General features: G+C 41.6%; 1 protein-coding gene across 10 annotated transcripts in view; it reads left to right on the plus strand.

Moving 5' to 3' along the window:
* chl1b (cell adhesion molecule L1-like b) overlaps nt 1-14395 on the plus strand; it is an 81589-nt gene that overhangs the window by 38843 nt on the left and 28351 nt on the right. For 7 of the 10 annotated variants that reach the window (XM_053866946.1, XM_053866936.1, XM_053866943.1 and 4 more), the window contains exons 2-17: nt 534-725; nt 2748-2765; nt 3701-3809; nt 3920-4110; nt 4507-4629; nt 5441-5611; nt 5869-5895; nt 5987-6098; nt 6166-6347; nt 6922-7053; nt 8624-8764; nt 9772-9883; nt 10797-10963; nt 11047-11212; nt 11327-11451; nt 13933-14034. In XM_053866946.1, the coding sequence (XP_053722921.1) occupies nt 626-725; nt 2748-2765; nt 3701-3809; nt 3920-4110; nt 4507-4629; nt 5441-5611; nt 5869-5895; nt 5987-6098; nt 6166-6347; nt 6922-7053; nt 8624-8764; nt 9772-9883; nt 10797-10963; nt 11047-11212; nt 11327-11451; nt 13933-14034 (1978 nt within the window). In that variant the 5' untranslated portion in view covers nt 534-625. The remainder of the gene's footprint in view (nt 1-533; nt 726-2747; nt 2766-3700; nt 3810-3919; nt 4111-4506; nt 4630-5440; nt 5612-5868; nt 5896-5986; nt 6099-6165; nt 6348-6921; nt 7054-8623; nt 8765-9771; nt 9884-10796; nt 10964-11046; nt 11213-11326; nt 11452-13932; nt 14035-14395) is intronic. The other 3 variants (XM_053866940.1, XM_053866944.1, XM_053866941.1) reach the window with 2 other exon arrangements.

Consider the following 14395-nt stretch of genomic DNA (forward strand, 5'->3'; position numbering starts at 1 on the left):
ATATCATCCAGATCGGCCGAAGAATGGCCCAATAATTTAGCTGGTCAAATTTCAACTGTTTAAACAAGAAATTGTTCTTTCACGTTCCAGTCAGGTTTCATCTTAAGACCGAAACCAACTGACATATAAGACGTAATAGAAATGTTTTGTATTCCTCGGCTGTAGTTCCATCTTTGAATGAAATGATTCATCTCGTAAGCTAAAAGCAGCACTGGTTTGTTTATTCCCATCAGTGCATGAAAATCACTCTACAAATCACTCCCACACACATCAAACATCAAAACAACTCAGGTCCCAAGAGTAGAGGGGTTGAGAGAAGACATTCATGTGTGCATTTCTTTCTTTTTCACACTTAAATTTGAACTAAAGCCTCTGTTGATGCAAGCAAAAAATGCGCCCGGTGACGCCTGGCTGAGCGGAGAGCAGCCGGCCTTCCAGTCACCGGGGATTTGTTGTGTTTGGGGTTTGCCTTTCCGTCTGCCAGCGCGTGGGTTGACTCATGGGGCCTTTCCTTGTCTGCGATTCCTTCTCAGGTACCACATCTGCAGCTCACCAGAGACATGAACTGAGCCGACGGTGGAAAGCGATTGTTTCGTGAGGAAGCCTGAGATCCAACGTTGAAAACATGAGGTTACACAGGAGCCCTGGATCAGTCCTCTCGCTGGGCTTCATCGCCTGCATTTGTGCCTTTTCCACGACCACAGCCATCGATATCCCGCTGGATAGTAAGTGAAAAAACGCATTGCTACACAAGTGCGAAACTCACTTATCTGTTGTCTAAATCAGGCCAATAAAATTACAACACTACCAGTGAACATCATTCGGTTGATGTATTACAGTCCACAGGCCACTCCTTGTTTACTGAAAGGAATAAATCATCTTGACATTGTTGCTAAGTAGGAAGCTAAACAGCTGTCTCACTCGCTGAAAACTCATCAACTCCATAAAGGCTGCATGATTAAAAACCGGTCGCCTCACACTCGAAATGATGAATAAATTATGTCTCAATCACTAACTGCTTTTTGCAGTTTTCTGATCTCACTCTTACAAACTTTAGCCAGTGTTGCTCCCTGTTGTTTTCTTTCCTCCTGCAAGTGCATATTCCAGAAAGTCACTGTTGTTCAATTTATGATCATAATCTAGTTTTACCGAAGGTTGTTTTCAACCCATTTAATTATTTAAAAGAACAAAATGGGAAAATGAACCACAAAAGATTCTTTGAACGACCACTAGTGGGCAGTACCTCATTTGTATTGCAACATAAACCAGCATCTTTGTCGCAGGCCGCTTGGAATTGCCTCCTGACTTGTTAAGTATTCAACAGTTCTCATTTTGCAACCAATAGTTGCGCACTCCTGCAGTTATGTTTGACTTTACTGGTTCGTTTTTCCTGTCTGTGCCTTTGATAAGACTGAAGCAGCAGTCGCTTATGAAGCCATACGTAATAATGCAACCATAAAAACAGGCTAAAACAGGCCGGTGGAAGATAAATATTTGCTTGGACAGCAATCGGAGCGATAAGATTCTGGTCATTTTCCACTGATCAAATGACAGCAAATATAACAGACGCCAGCAGAACCTTTATATCCTTCTGCCAGTGCCTGAGATTAGATTAGGATTAGATACTACAAACACCATTCACACTGACAAAGGTGACAATGATCATAGTCATAGTATAATCCAGATAGGCATATGGCCATGAAAATAACAGAATCAGAATCAGAAAACTTTATTAATCCCAAGGGGAATCGTGTTTCGCTATTTGGATTGGTGACTGTATTCGCGTTTAATATAATACGAACATTTTAATAAACCTAGAAGTGTCCAAATATCACTGCTGGATTTCAAGATCAAATCTACATGAATCTCTTTTTATTCATATCTTAAATATTTTCAACTTCCGACTGACAGTTGACTGTTAGATTATTTATTTTTTATGAAGGCAGGATATATAAACATATAAAAAGAATATTACAACACTAAAATGCATATAATTTGAATTAATAATAAAATAAAAATGGTGTCTACCTTTAATAACAACAGAAGTTTAATAATCCATGATCATCCAAACTCTAAGTGTTTTTATTGATGAAAGCAGACTTGGTTGTCAGCTGACTTTGACTGTGCAGATGAAACAAAAGGGTCTCTTCAAGTCTGCTGTGAGGCCGTGGCCTTGTGTGACATCACTCCTGTTGGTAACTATGGCAGGATTCTGTTGCTAAGGAGATGTTCTCAAAGAAGATCACAGCTACTTTTTGAGACTTTTGTTTGTCTGTTTCTTGCGTATCATGTCCTTTTTCGCTTGCTGTTAATCTACAACTTTTACATTTCGAGCGATCGTAACTCATGAGTCGGTCCATTTGGTGAAACCGCCAGCTGTGCCTCAAGCAGACACTTGAAGACGTAACTGTCTGCAGTCTGACTGAAGCATCATGAAAGGCATTTTCGATGCTCACCTCAGAAAAGAAAGCTGTTGAATAATTTACAGTTGAGTGACTGACACCAATTACATCAGTTGGACTTGTGAAGTTTCGTGCCAGAATATTCATTCTTCCTTCTACATTATTCAGCGCATCTCCAAGGGTTTAACTAATGACTGATCAGTGAGCTCGCGGGTGTCAGAATGTCTTGTCAGTGTAACCTTCAGAGGAGGTGTTTGTGTCTGTGACTACAAGGCAGAATTCCCAGTCCAACACTGACTGCTTGTGTTTTGTTTATCCCTCCTCCCGCTGCCTTGGATCGCCTAGTTCTAGGTCATGTAAACAGTAAGTTGAGTGTGTGACACTGTTGCTCTGTCGCAGTGGCATCCTTGCTTCACTCATTGTGCCTGCTGCTTGTGTCATTTGTCGAACCATTCTACCTTAGAGACAGTTGAACTTTTATCATTCTGTGGTCCACTCATCCAGTCACAGCAGAATTGTACTAAAAAAGGTGAAACCTGTGCAGCTCTAGTCTGCCCCCTGTGCTTCCTCCGAGTAACTACAATTGGTTTATTTATGGAGGAAAACAATATTATACCAACTAATGTGAATGTATTTAATCAATAGGTTTTTTTTCAGTAGCACCTGAATTTTAATGCTTTTTTTCTTCACCATATTTGTCATTTTTAACAACCATTTATTTTTATTTATATATTTTTATATGTCCATCGTACAAGTTAATGTAATACCATTTTAAATGTCAGTATTTTTGATTCTATGAAATGTGAAAAAGTTGGAAGGATTTCCTTTTTTTTTTTTAGCTCAACAGATTGTTCTAGTCTTCATTCATGAAAGGAAATTGTATTTCCTATTTTACCACTAAACTTATGACCCATTTTACTCAACTTTTTTTTGTTTTTTTTTTTAGTTGTGGGACATAATTGGATTTCTTTCCACATTCATTTTCGTTTTTGAATGATATATCTGTAATATTCGCATAATTTGTAACTGAAATGACAAATCATTTAAAAAGGTTTTCACGGTTTCTAGTGGTGTTCAACGCGACAATTCCTCACGTGATGAATAAATGACGTCCCCTAATCTTCACGTCTCCTCATTTGTTGAATTCATCCTAACAAAAAACACGTTTAATGTGCAGTTGAGATAGGAATTGTGATCGTCATTGTCTCACTCATGATAGTAGATTCTGGTGGTCAACTAATATCATCCGTCCATGACAGATTTTTCTTCCATTGAGTCATGTTTGCCCTCCCCCCCAGTTGAGCAGCTGCCCACCATCACAGAGCAGTCGCCCGGCTCCCTCATCGCCTTCCCTTTCGACGAGAGCTTCCCCGTGACGTGTGAAGCCAAAGGGAATCCTCAGCCTGTGTGAGTGCGCACAAAAGAAAGTCATACATTGACATTGAACTGCATTCACACAAAGACCCAGTGATGCGCGCTCCGGTTGAACTTGACTTCTCTGCCGTGTCTTTATGTAGATTCCGATGGGTGAAGAATGGCCAGGAATTTGATCCCTTTCTGGACCCCAGACTGGTGACAGAGGAGAATTCGGGAACCTTTGTGATACCTAATAATGGGAACCTCACAGAGTACCAAGGAACCTATCGCTGCTACGCCTCAAACAAACTGGGGACCGCCATATCAGGGGAGATTGAGTTCATTGTCCCCAGTAAGTACCATCTGAGCCACTCTGTCTCTCTGTGTGTGTGTGAGTCTATTCTGCCTGGCCGTTCCCTTTTCTATTTCCTAGAAAATGTCCAGCTTTATAGAATTCCTTTGTTACTTTTTTCAATTTATTAACCTTCAATATGTCAAGAAAAGACTTTTCTTGGCTGAGTTTGACACTGCCGACCCTATTCTCTCCTGTTTCTAAGGGGTTTAATAGTCATTGGTTCCTAGACGTCAAGAACTTCCTCCTGAAAGATGGACTGATTCAATTGTGCAGGAGATAGTGAGCGTCCACCAGTCAGGCTCCATCCTGAGAATGGCAGCGCCGCCATCTAGTGGCGTGTCATAGTACTGTAATACTGCAACACCAATTCATGTTTTGGTCTTCTCTTTTAAGATGTACCCAAGTTTCCTAAAGAGACGCTTGATCCTGTCGTGGTCGAAGAAGGTCAGCCTTTCACCCTGAAATGTGACCCACCGAAAGGGATTCCTCCACTGCAGATCTACTGGATGACCATCAGTGAGTCCAAAACTTCATTATGTTGGAGTGGAAATACAAATGTGCTGTCAGCACTGGCACGTCTGTTTGTGTGCTGATCAATAAAACACAGAAACGAGAAGAAACCTCTTGTAAATAGGTTCATATTTGTGTATTACTCAATAAAAATGCATTACCGGGAGTACTTACACTCTATTGTTATGAGGATGCATGAATACAAAACACAATTGTGTTGTGTTTTAAGTTAATATCACGGAAAATTTGACAGAATGTGGTGCAAACAAATATGACAGAATCCCAAAATATGCAAAGGAAAGCTGTACCATGAAAAAGAAGTATCTTTATTTTTATTATTATTTTTGTGTTTAGATTTTTATGCTCCTACTACTACTACTACTAATAATAATAATAATAATAACAATAATAGTAATAATGCTGCTACTATTATTATTATTATTATTATTATTATTATTATTATTATTATTATTATTATTATTATTATTATCAACAATAATAATAATAATAATAACAATAATAATAATAATAATAATAATAGTGCTACTACTATTATTATTACGATTATCATTATTATTATTAATTTTATTATTTTTATCATTAATAATAACAATAATAATAAAGATGGAAATAGTATTTTTATACAGCTTTCCATTCTTCTTCTTCTTCTTCTTCTTCTTCTTCTTCTGATTATTATTAGTGGTATTATCATCATCGATAGCAATTTTCTAATATTAATAATAACAGTAATAATGATGTGGCCTGGTCTGATAAATCGTGGTCCATTGCTGGCTCAATCTCTCTCTCGTCCTCACAGATCTGCAGCACATAGAACAGGATGAGCGAGTGTCGATGGGCTTGAATGGGGACTTGTACTTCTCTCATGCCATTGAGAAAGACAGCAGAAGGGACTACTGTTGCTTCGCCGCCTTCCCAAGAATACGCACCATCGTTCAGAAGACGGCAATGTCTGTCATCGTCAAGACAAGTAGGTGTCGCCCCGGTGCCTTATCTCCACAACAAGAGCTGTTTACACTCGATGCACATCGACTTTGATGGACTGTGTTCAAAGCCAGAGATATTCATTTGAATCCATATTCATAGCTGCACTTCAGAAAGCCATTCAAGTGCCGTGCTGTCCTCCTTACCTGCGTCTGTTTTGTTTTATGTTCTTTTATGTTCACGCCGACGCATCCACACCGCCATCATGTTCTCCATTATTTGTTTCATCCGCCCACATTTCAGAAAAAAGTGACATGAGTCGAGAAAATGGTGAGTCAATAGCTTGTGTTTTGCTCGGTGTATCAACGGAGGATTGTGTGGTGGTCAGGTGACGTTCTAATGCTGCGTCGTGTTCTGTCAGCCAATGCAATCCTGGACAGGAGACCCACTTTCCTGACGCCCACTGGTGACAAGTCGCAGTTACTGCTGGTCAAAGGAGACGTTTTGAAGATGGAGTGCATTGCTGAGGGGTTGTAAGTATGACAGTGTGGGCTGGATATTTTAAAGAAAACTGAATGATCTCGTGTGTACTTTTGTCAGTCCCACCCCCCAGGTGGAGTGGGTGAAGATAGGTGGCCAGCTGCCACCTAAAGCCAGAACGGAGAGCCATGGGAAGCTGCTGATTGTACCGACTGTGGAGGAGGACGACATGGGCAAATACATGTGCAAGGCCAAGAACCCACTGGGGGAGGTGTTGCACTACTTCACAGTGACGGTGGAAGGTCAGCTGGAATTGTCGAGTTGTTGCTTCTCTCAAACATCATTTCTTTTAAACCACAGCAGGCTTCGTTCTGCTCTGACATCTTTGGAGTCAAGGATTCGCCAATAAGTTTGAGCTTGTTATACAAGTTTAATGGTGTGGGATTCAGATGAGTCAGAACCTCAAGCTTCTTTTTTTCGCAATTTCATCTGAGACAGAGATGAGGTCCGTCATGACTCAGACAAAAGATCAAGTTCAGCCAACTTCCCGTTGAGTCACCTGAGTGTATGAGTCACATGAAAACGCATGTCTAGAAGACCTTTCCTTACACTGACTCAATTGTTTGATGTGTCTCTTAAAAGACGGGAGGAATGCTGCTTTTCCTCACAGTTAAAATGATCTATCCTTCATATCGATGAGTGTTTCCTGTGTCTGTGGAGGAGCCACGGTTTCTCTTCATGTCCCTCTTGGAGACGTAGATTCTCATAGCAGCAGATCTCTCCACGAGTGCAACACATGTTCTGCCCCCTCTCTCCTTCCAGTACAGTTCTGGCTCCCGCACTCTTGCTAAGATTGTGCTGACTGTGTCTCCTCAGAACCTCCGGAGTGGCTGTTGGAGCCAGAGAGTCAGCTCAGTATGATCGGATCAGACGTGCTCATCAAATGCTCCGCCAGGGGGCTTCCTAAGCCCAGGATCACATGGAGAATCAACGGGGTTCCTCTGCGGGGTCAGTGCCACGTTAGCACTTTGAACACATATTCATGTCAGCCTCTTCTGCCGGCTCTTACAATAGCAGATCTGCGGAACATTATCTAGGTTTAATGGTTTATTTTCTCTTGAAACTAAAAGAAAAAACCTCAGACTTTTCTAGTGGAGCCTCTGAATAGCAAGAAATTATAGTTTTAATAATTTATAAATACCGTAATAAATTCTGAAATGAGTGCTTTAGAACACCATTTTTCATTTGAATTAATGGACATAAAAATATTGCCTTCTTTGTTGCTAATATCTTCTGCATCAAATGTCAGTGAATGGTGCGCGACTTTCCTTCTCTCTGGTTAACACAAAAATCTTCACAACCCTGCTGTGAACCAGATTGATATTCAGCTGGGCCTTCGGTTATGACGCTCTCCTTCTTCACTACCTGGAGCTCCACCATGGAGAGGCAGGGGAATAGATGATGGTCACCTCCCAACCACTCCTCCTCCACCCCTGTGTTCCAAAGGAGTCAGAAATGGATCTCCACCTCTCTGCTGTTCTTGCGTTGGAGTTTGAAAAAAAATAGTAATGTGAATGAAATGAAATTGTTTGCCGCGTGACTAGCCGTATTTTCTCTCTCAATTATTTCACCCCACTCAACATCAGAAAGGAGACGTTTTATTCTCAGTTGAAAAGTTGGCCGAGTGCCTCATTCCTCTTCTCAGTTTGAGGAGAAAATGCCATTACAGCCATTTGTCTCTCTTCCAACGACACAGCAAGTGTTTCTCATGGAGGGCTTTTCAAAGTGAAATATTGCGCGGATGATCTGGTGGTGGTAGGCACAAGGTTCTTACTATTCCAATGTGTCTACATAATATATTTAGGTGAGTTTGCAGGGTTGTTTACAATCTAATTTAACAGCTATTTCACTCAATTTGTGTTTCTTGCTTACTTCAGATGTAAGCAGTATCACTTGAACATCTTCAATCTTGTTTCGATTGTGCCAACTGATGGGTTAATGAGGCTTCATGAAACAGTGTCTTGATGTTCAGAGGCCACCAGATGGCGCTGTCTGCTGTAAAATATTTGGACTTGAACAACTAAATCAATGTGACTTCACATCATTTCTAAACCAAGAGCGCCATCCAGTGGTCTCTGAAAATTAGGTGATGGAATACTGCAAAACTGTTTCATGATGCTTCATCTAACCGTCACTAATAGTGCCACAAGTTCTTTTGGATAGATTCAAATGAGGTACAGATTGGCTCACGGCATGTTGACCTAGGTCTGTCCCAGGTCTTCCTCCAAGTTGGACATGACAGTAGTTCCTCACTAGGAGACAAAGGGAAAAAAAAATGGTTACCACCCAAAGTTCTACTGTATGTTTAAGATACTTAACTGGACAGTGAATTTAATTTACTGCCATGGTCAGTGTGGATCCCACCAACGAGGAAAAGTGTTTTGGAATAAAATAAAATAAAATAAAATAAAATAAAAGGCTGTTCACGAATTCAACAGTCTGACTGCCTAAATCCTAAACGAAAGCAAGTGAATGTGTGAGTTCAATAACACTCCCAAACTTTTCTATTCTCTTCCAGATGCCAGAGCAGCGAACATGAAGACGTTTGACGACACCATCGTTCTGCACAACGTCAAACAGTCGGACAGCGCCGTGTTTCAGTGCGAAGCCTCCAACAGACACGGGACTATCCTGTCCAATGCCAACATCATGATTATGAGTACGTACAGTTGAGCCACGTTTGAGCTGTTCTGTGACTCATACATTCATGGCCGTCTATAAACGTTTGGTTAACACTTCAACAAAGCTTCAGAGTATTAATGTTCCATACACACAAAAAAATCTTGACTAAAGCGATCTAATAATAGCTAGCTGTTCTTCCGTACGTCAAGATCTGCAATTGAATTCAAAGCATGAGATTGTCAGTGGTTCCCAGGCCTTTTATCCCTTGGAAACACCATCATTGCGCTCCTTCTCCTGTAATATCTACTGCAAGCAGGTGGAGACTCATGTTTTCGACACACTTTTTACCTGCACTTTCATGCAAGGAATTTCACTTTGGCTGCACTCTTGTAGCATATGTGAGGGCTTTAGTGTGATCTCAGTGAGCATTGATGCTGTGCTTGCGGTGAAAGGTACAAGACCGCCCTGTGACTTTGGCTCCTACATTCATGGGGGAGCAGAAAGTCTTGGGTCCTTCATGGAATCTTTGCTGCTATTTAAATGCCAAGCACCGTCCGACCACTGTATTCCACGCTCACTTCTTGTGCTGTAGAAAACCCACGTGCTGCTTTGTCATTGGCGATAAAACGAGAATCTTGCTTTGCACAAATTCCACGAGTTTGTTCCCTGTGACATGGGAGTTAATAAAGCTGGACAGCCTCAGAATGCTAATTCCCCAGCTGCTGCCTTTGTAAACAATTACAAGAGAGAGAGAGACAATTTTAACAGGAGGCTTTGGCTTCAAGTGATAAGGCGTGCGCTCATTATTCCATTGTTTTCCTCTTTGATCCTTTTCACACGCTCGCACAGTAGGTAGTGACGGCCTGACATCCAAGTCATTTTGGCACCATAAAGTGCTCCAATTAAGTTATTATTACTTGCAATTTGTCTATTTAAACACTATTTTCCTGCCTGTTTATTTCTATTTCTCCGCAGTGGTTAGCTTCAGAAGTAGAGCAGTTAAAGCCGTGAGTCTAAATGATGCGCCTGTGTTTCCCTGAGCAGATCTTCCGCCGATGATTCTGACCAAAGAGGGGGAGGAGTACGCGGCTGTCGAGGGCAAAGGGCTGCTGATGCACTGTCAGGTCTTCAGCTCTCCACCCTCTGCTGTCGCCTGGTAGGTTCCACCTGCTGTTTCTCTCTCTATTCACCAGCGGGAGGCAGTAGTTTTCAACTGGTGGCACCAAGTGCAGATTAGAGATGATAAACTTGACATCTCACCAGAGAAACAGATGGAAGTCAGTGAGTTAAACATCCGACTTCTCAAGTTCACATCAGCATGACCTGTTATAGATAGAAGTGCTTAAATCTGAGTAAAGAAATGTCAAATTAGTCTCCTACACTATACATCTGAATGAAAACATGACTCATTTGGGGATATATTTGCAGTTCACCACTCACAGCTGCACAGATTTAATGTGCAAACACATGTTTTTTTCTGATGAAATTAAAATGTGAAGCTCATAGATGACTTGTCATACTAAATTAAAATGCCTCTGTTGCTGTTTAGGCACTATATGCATTCATGCATATGCAAATGCATTCTATGTGCATTTAAAAAAAAAATGTAAATTTCAATCCGTGCATATATTTTTATTTATTTAGTTATTTTATCTCTACAATTTTCACAATGTCTTAGTCAACCGTCTATAAAAGTTTGGTTAACGCCGCACAAAGCTTTGAGTATTAATGTTCCACACACACAAAAAAAAATAATCTCGACTAAAGTGATCTAATAATAGCTAGCTGTTCTTCCGTACGTCAAGATCTGCAATTGAATTCAAAGCATGAGATTGTCAGTGGTTTCCAGGCCTTTTATCCCTTGGGAACACCATCACTGCGCTCCTTCTCTTGTAATATCTACTGTAAGAAGGTGGAGATTCATGTTTTCGACACAATTTTTACCTGTATTTTCATGCAAGGAATTTCACTTTGGGTCTGTGTGCACTCTTGTAGCTTTAGTGTGAGCAATTTCATTTCAAATGTCCCACATTAAATCTCAAACATTTGTGTTTTTATATGGGTTTCAGGAGTAAAGACGAGTCCTCAGAATCTTTAGGGGGCCCTCGGTTTTCAGTTCACGACAATGGCTCGCTGGAAATCTACAGCGTTGCAAAAGACGACGTAGGACAGTACACATGCTATGCCGAAAACACAGTGGGCAGGTCTGCCATTGATGCTGTGCTTGCGGTGAAAGGTACAAGACCACACCTTTTGGAAGTGCTTGCTCTGACTTTTTAAGTCCTTGGAATGTAACTAATACACTTCTGCCTATGAAAGATCCCACTAGAATAGTGCTGCCCCCCGAGGACCTGCAGATCTTAATAGGTAGCACGGCCCAGCTCTCATGCCTGGCAGAGTACGACAAGTCCTTCAGCGATGACTTTCAGCTCCTGTGGGAGAAAGATGGCGTGGAGATCGCCTTCAACTACACTGAGAATCCCAGGTACGAGTCAGGATTTGGCTTGACAGTATCGCAGATTGAATCCGCGGAGAAGGAGACGTTTCACTTTCCTGGTTCGTCTGTCAATACTTTGTCTCCATCCGTTTCTGTCAACAGATACTTTGTGGAGGATGGAATTCTGCAGATTTCCAATACAAGTCACCAGGATCAGGGCGTGTACACGTGCGTTGCAAGAAGTCCACTGGACCAGGACACGGTGTCTGTTCTGCTCATGGTGTTAGGTGAGTAGAAAAATTCATTCATACAGATATAACTTGTTTGAGGTCGGCTCCAGATCTAGATTCCAGGAATATTGTGACTGTGACCAAGCAGTTCTCTGCTGACTCTCCAACCCTGCGGCGCAGTTGGTGTCTGACTTTTGGCAAAGTTCACTTTCTGTTTCGGGTTTTCTTGTCCAGTGCAGCCTCAAGAACCAGACAACCCCACCAGACCCTTGTTATTTTGCAGCTTGTTTCGTCCAACGGTGAAGAAAAAGATTCATTTTGTGCTTATCAGTCACCTAGCTATTTTGATATGAACAAGTTTTAATGGACAAAAAATAGTCAGAACTAAAATGTGAAAGAGTAATAGAGGGAGATAAAAATGAAATGGGACTCCTTCAACAAGAACGAAACCAGGTCTGTCAGGTGAGTTTGTCTGTAAAATGTTTCAACTTGTATTTCAACTATTTCAACTGAAATCAACTGCCTCAAAAAATCTACCATTTCATTCATTTAGATTTCACCGGACCTTGTTCTGGCATTCAAACTTTCTGCAATTACAATGCATTTTTAAAAGTCACTTGCAGACAGAACAGAATTAATGTTTTCGTCTTGTTTTTTTTTTTTGCAATAATTGGATTTCTCCTCCTGAACCCTGGATTGATGATGCTGTCACTGCAGAAAGGATACACATTTCAAATGAACATAACTCCTCGAAGGTTTATCCTGTCTGGAAGCTCAGCCAGATTCTCTCGCACAACTATCAAGCTTCAGAAAGATCATTGTCATTTCAAAGAAAAAAAATCAACCTGTTCCACTGACATATGGCACATGCAGGGTAGAAATCCACAAGCTCTTGTGAGAGTTTACTGAGCGAGGGCCTGATGAAAACAGTGTGTTCGGAAATTACAATGTGAGTTTTAGAATGTTTATTGTGACAGAAAACAAGTTGCATTGTGGTTTTATTGAACTGAGGAGGCTTAGTTGGGAAGTGTTTCTCAGTTTTATTTTTCAAGGCCAGCAGTGAAAATGGTTTATAGTGAACAAAAAATATTGTAAAATAGTCCAATTCCACAGTGTTTTTTTTTTCCATATATACTATTTTTACAATGTTATGATGCAGAAACAGAGACAAAAACACTAATCCAAAGGATTTTTTTAAGCCAGTTTCTGAAGCATCTACAGTGGTACCTCGGTTTTCGATCGTCTCGGACTTTGAACAAATCGGAGTTCGAACAAAAATTTCTACATTTTTTTGCTTCGGATTTCGAACAAAAATCCAGAACTCGAACGACCCCGAAAAAAGCTGGAAAAAACATAACGTGCGCGGACCGATCAGCTGACCCACGACGCACTTTGTTATTGTGTATAACGCAGCCTCTGTATGCAGACGTGTCCCGTTAGCTACATTTACTGTTTTTTCTTCATATTGAGGTGTAAAACCTTTCCTGTCTCCGCACTGGACCGTGGTAGAGTGTCACAGGGGAGGTGCTCGCTCTCCACACCTCCACTCCAGGGTTTGATGTCCTGTTGTGGGCTGGAGCTGGGACAGGGATGAGGCGAGTCTGGGACAGAGCGTGACTTGGTTTATGACTTTGTCACAGCCAAACTGCACAGAAGCGCACATTCAGAGCTGGACACGCACCGGGCACCTCTTCACTTCTGGAGAGACGTCACTCACTCGGCAACCCCTCCCACATGCAGCGGCCACACACATAGAGGAACAGCCACCTGCAGCAGACACTCTACATTCACTCCTACAAAAGACTATTTTAAGGCTTGGAACACATTATTGCTTTTTCCATTCATTGTCATGGGAAAAATCGATTCAGATTTCGAACAATTCGCTTCTCGAACGGCCGTCTGGAACGGATTGTGGTCGAGAACCGAGGTACCAATGTATTATGAAAACTATAGATACGACAGATAAACAACAAAGCAATTTGATTTTAAGTAGTAACAATATAAGAACACAAGAACAATCTCCCCTCAGCCAATGTAAAAAAACATTCCAGAAGTGGTTCACCTACATTAATCGTGATCATATAATGGCCGCGGTGACAAAGACGACACTGACATTAATAAACGTGTTTTGCGGATTGAAGCGTCGCCGATAATGACGTGGTTGGAGCACTCTCGCGTCAGACTCGTACGGCTGCACCAGACAGAGGCAGTTCAAGACCAGTACACATTCCCCCGTGTCATGCTGCAAGTAACTTTAGAGAGTCAATCAAGTCGTGTGAAAAGAAACAATCGGAGCAAGACATCCAAACTGTGACTTTATTAGAGCGCCCTGAAGCGTCTCACACTGTCCCCGCAAAAGATGCTGTTGACATCTTGAGATCTCGGCCTGCTGATGCAGACCGTTCCACATCCTCTGTCTCGGGTAGATCTGATTGAACATTTGTTCCCTTGGCTTTTTTTTCTTTTCCTTTTTTTTTGTCGCTCCTAAGATTGATGGCTGTGTGACTTTCTAAACCCGTGTTGTTGTGATGTTTTCAGATGTCCCCGATGCTCCAGAGGACCTGGTGCTGTCCGAACACAAGAGCAGGAGTGTGAAACTGAAATGGATCCCGGGAGACGACCACAACAGCTCAACAACGGGTAAGAGGAGCATCCATGTGTGCTGGTGTGTGGACAGCCGGGACACGACAAACTGAAATTTGAACCACAAACACATGGAGAACGAATAACAGAAGACACAAAAGTATGTGCACTGGCGTCATCGAAAGCTAACTTACCAAAGACTCGACTCTAAATAGAGCATAATAATGATCAAGCCGGCGTACCTGCACGTCATAGCTCTTATACAATCTTTATCAACAACTAGTGATGGGTAGATGAGGTATCATGAAACAGTATCGCAGTCTTGATAAAGCAGTGTCATTTTCAGAGGCCACTAGATGGCGGTGTTCCAGTTGTTCCAGTCCAAACATTTTACATTAGACACCGCCATCTGGTGGGC

Source organism: Synchiropus splendidus, chromosome 6 (assembly GCF_027744825.2).
Source record: "Synchiropus splendidus isolate RoL2022-P1 chromosome 6, RoL_Sspl_1.0, whole genome shotgun sequence".
Taxonomy (NCBI): domain Eukaryota; kingdom Metazoa; phylum Chordata; class Actinopteri; order Syngnathiformes; family Callionymidae; genus Synchiropus; species Synchiropus splendidus.